Source organism: Salvia hispanica, chromosome 3 (assembly GCF_029641045.1).
Source record: "Salvia hispanica isolate PSC_SH4W2 chromosome 3, Shi_PSC_v1, whole genome shotgun sequence".
Lineage (NCBI taxonomy): Eukaryota > Viridiplantae > Streptophyta > Magnoliopsida > Lamiales > Lamiaceae > Salvia > Salvia hispanica.
Window position 1 is genome coordinate 59,148,339 of NC_142694.1, and position 3,487 is coordinate 59,151,825.

At 35.5% G+C, this 3,487-nt stretch overlaps 1 protein-coding gene across 1 annotated transcript; it reads left to right on the forward strand.

The window, feature by feature from the left end:
• Positions 1 to 203: 203 nt before the first annotated feature.
• Positions 204 to 1,792, forward strand: LOC125211942 (uncharacterized). The gene has a single exon (XM_048111915.2). It carries the CDS (start codon positions 535 to 537, stop codon positions 1,426 to 1,428), a length of 894 nt encoding a protein of 297 aa, XP_047967872.2. The 5' UTR covers positions 204 to 534; the 3' UTR covers positions 1,429 to 1,792.
• The last annotated feature ends 1,695 nt before the right edge of the window (positions 1,793 to 3,487 follow it).

Here is a 3,487-nt window from a genome sequence, read left to right on the forward strand (position 1 = left end):
ATTGTGTTAATGTGATTATTGATTACGGATGGAATAAATCAATTTCAATAAATATCTATATTGTGTATTTGTAGTACAACAGTACAGTATGATGTTAGACCTTGTTTCGTTCACAACCATCCTTCTCCAATTTGGCAGTTTCTATTCTACCACTTTATCCCATGAAATTAATACAGATAAATTGTTCTTCCATCTTTTGTATTCACATAAGAAAATTCTCACACACCACATAATAAAAAGAAAACAAAAAAATACTGACTCTATAAAGTTTGACATATCTACCAAAAGTAGATGAATTCCTCTCTCAAAAACACAGTAGCATCCTTTCATGGAGAGACCCCACTCTCTCCTTTTTCCTTTTTCTAGTGCCAAAAACTGACCTCCATCCTTCTGCCCTTCCTTTTCGCTCTCTCCACTTTTCTTCTCCCTACAAACCCTAATTTCTTCCTCCCACCGAAGCCAACTGTTTTGAAGTTTTTTGCTGTTGGATTTTTCTGATTTTTGTTGTTTTGTTAAGTACAGAGAAAAAATCCAATGGAATCAGCGAATAGTGGGAGCCTACAATCATCCAGCGGCGGCGACGACGAGTACGACTCACGCGCCGCCGACTCCGTCTTCATCACCAGCAACAACAACGCGGCGGCGGCGCAGCTGCTGGAGATAGATCTCCAGCAGCTGCACCAAAATTCGATTCCATTTTCTACCAATCTGCCGTGGCCCAACCCGATCGGGCCCCACTCGATTTTCCCCTTCGCGGCGGCGGAGGGCGTCGCCGCCGCCGCGCAGCCGATAGTTCAGCAATCGGCGGCGCGGAACCCGAAGAAGCGGTCCAGGGCGTCGAGGCGAGCGCCGACGACCGTGCTGACCACGGACACCACCAATTTCAGAGCCATGGTGCAGGAATTCACCGGAATTCCATCGCCTCCTTTCAACACTTCCTCTTCTTTCCCGAGGAGCCGCCTCGATTTCTTCGCCTCCAGATCCGCACAGCCTCCGCCCTACCTCCGCCGTCGCCCCTCCGCCACCGCAATCAACAACCACCTCCCAAATCTCTTCAACATTCCAAATCAAAACCAAAATCAAAACAATCTGACGTCTCTCATCCAAACAAGCCCCAAATTTCCGTTTTCCACGTCAGCAAAACCCCAAAACTCATTTGATCTTATCCAAAACGACGATCAATTCGGTGTTAGCCTTCACAATCAGGGATCGGAAACCCTCCCCGGCCTTCTTCCCAGCCTCATCCCCTCCGATCACAGCCACATCCACAGCGGCGGCGCGGCGAAGTGGGAAATTGGAGGGAAAATCAGCTACGAATTCGAGAGAAGCGAAATTGGAGGGAAAATCAACACGCCGGAGAACAACATCGCCGCCGCGGCAACGAGGGGAGAAGGTATGGTGGAATCGTGGATTTGTTCATCGGAGTAGTAGGCATGATTGTAGTGTAGAAAATTGTGGTGGTGGAGCAATGATGAAATATGATGATGATGATGATGATGATGATGATTCAAATAATGAAAGAGAGTAGAGTGATATTTCATCATCATTTTTAACCTTTTTTTTAAAAAATATGGGGGGAGTATTAGTAGTATCTTTTTAAACTTTAAATTATGTGTAAATAATAGCCATCTTTTTTTATCCTTTGTTGATTGTTTTCACATTTGGGGTTTAGTATGAATGTGTAAAAGAAATTAGAATCACAAAAATATTTTGACGCATAACTTCAGCCCCACAATTATTGTTTATAGTTATTCAGTTCATACTAAAACATGCTTGAAGAAAAATGGATCAATATTTCTTGGCTAAATTAGATGTTTTCCTGTGCCAAATTCTGTAATTTGATTTTATTTTTGGTATAGTTATTCAAATGTTAAAAAATACAATACTCCTGTGATTTTTATTTGTGATTAATCATTATATATATATATATATATATATATATATATATATATATATGTATGAGGTCAATATGATTCTTTTCATGGTTTCTTCTTCATATTTTTATATTATATTCCTTTTTTTGTTAGGGGAGAATATTGATTAATCTTTATTATCTGAATGTTCTAGACTGATTGTGGTTTGAATCTGTGAAATCATTTTTATATTGCAAAAGGTTAAAAAGGCAAAATTTATTAAGATTTGGCGATGATATTGTGTTAAGGGCAAATCATCACTAAAGTGCAAAGGGATGAAAATGATTGTGGGAGAAAAACTGTTTAGAGGTAAATAATTAATTATTTCCAGGGAAAAAAATCATCGAAATCTATTTTATCTTTTCCACTTTTTAGATGTTATTCTTAGTTATGATTTCTTTGATTTTCACTTCAGCCCTTCTTTTCATATATGATGACACTACACAATGATCTTACGTAACTAAATAAAAACAAAACAAATAAACAAATAAACAAATAATTATATTTGAGTTTTCTACACTTTTTTTTACATTTATCAAACCCCAATAAATGTTTCCGAACATGAGCATCATTTATGGCATAGTACATTTCTTGCATTACAATTTATCTACTAACTTTATTTGGCTCTTTCCAACAGTTGAATTTGACAGACATTATTATAATTAATTTTCATCAAAATTCATAAAAAATTATGTAAATGAATATGGTAACTATATAATACTAATATTTTAGTTTGAGTAAAGAGTTAAAATGTCATTTAAATTATGCACGCAAACACTTTAAGAATGATTCTTTAATTACCATTTAAATTAATCTCCCACAATAAAGAAAGTAGTAAGAAACTATGAAATAGAGTTGGGCAAAGTGATAGCCTTATAAAACTATAGGAGCTATAGACATCATAGACATAAGGTTTGGACAAATATAGCTTTAACTACCTAATCAGGGATTAGGGGCAACTTAATGAAATGGTTTACCATTTTAATTTCTATTACTTCTATATATGTAGCCATTTACTATAATAATGTGTATAAATGTGTTTGGTATAATTTAGGATTGATCCATCACCATTGTAGGCGTAGATACTAAAATTAATCAACAATATTTATCTCTAACTTTTTGTGGTTCGATAAATATGTAATTAATGGCTACTACTAAATGAAGTACTAAGATTTGACTTTGATTAATCGTTTGAATACTACTTATTTCTAACCTTTCACACTATTTAATTATTAGTGGAGCAATCTTGTTTAATACCGATATTGTAGGGGATGCATTTGGTTTTTACTTTTTAGGGGAAATCTTGATTAATTAGTTGATAATACAGCTCACCCAACTCAAAACAACCATAACAATGAATAATAATTTCAATATGCATGGTTATCTTGCTAACTAAATTAGTTTTAAATATATACAGGAAAAATATCTCTTTATTAATGAAAGACAAGAAAATGCACCATAATTATTTTGTATAAATATTATGTGAAGTCTATAGGATAGTGGTAGTAGGATGATGGTCAGAAGTTTGTCATAAATGTGTATTCCAGCAAAGGATGGGCCATTTTTTCTTTTTT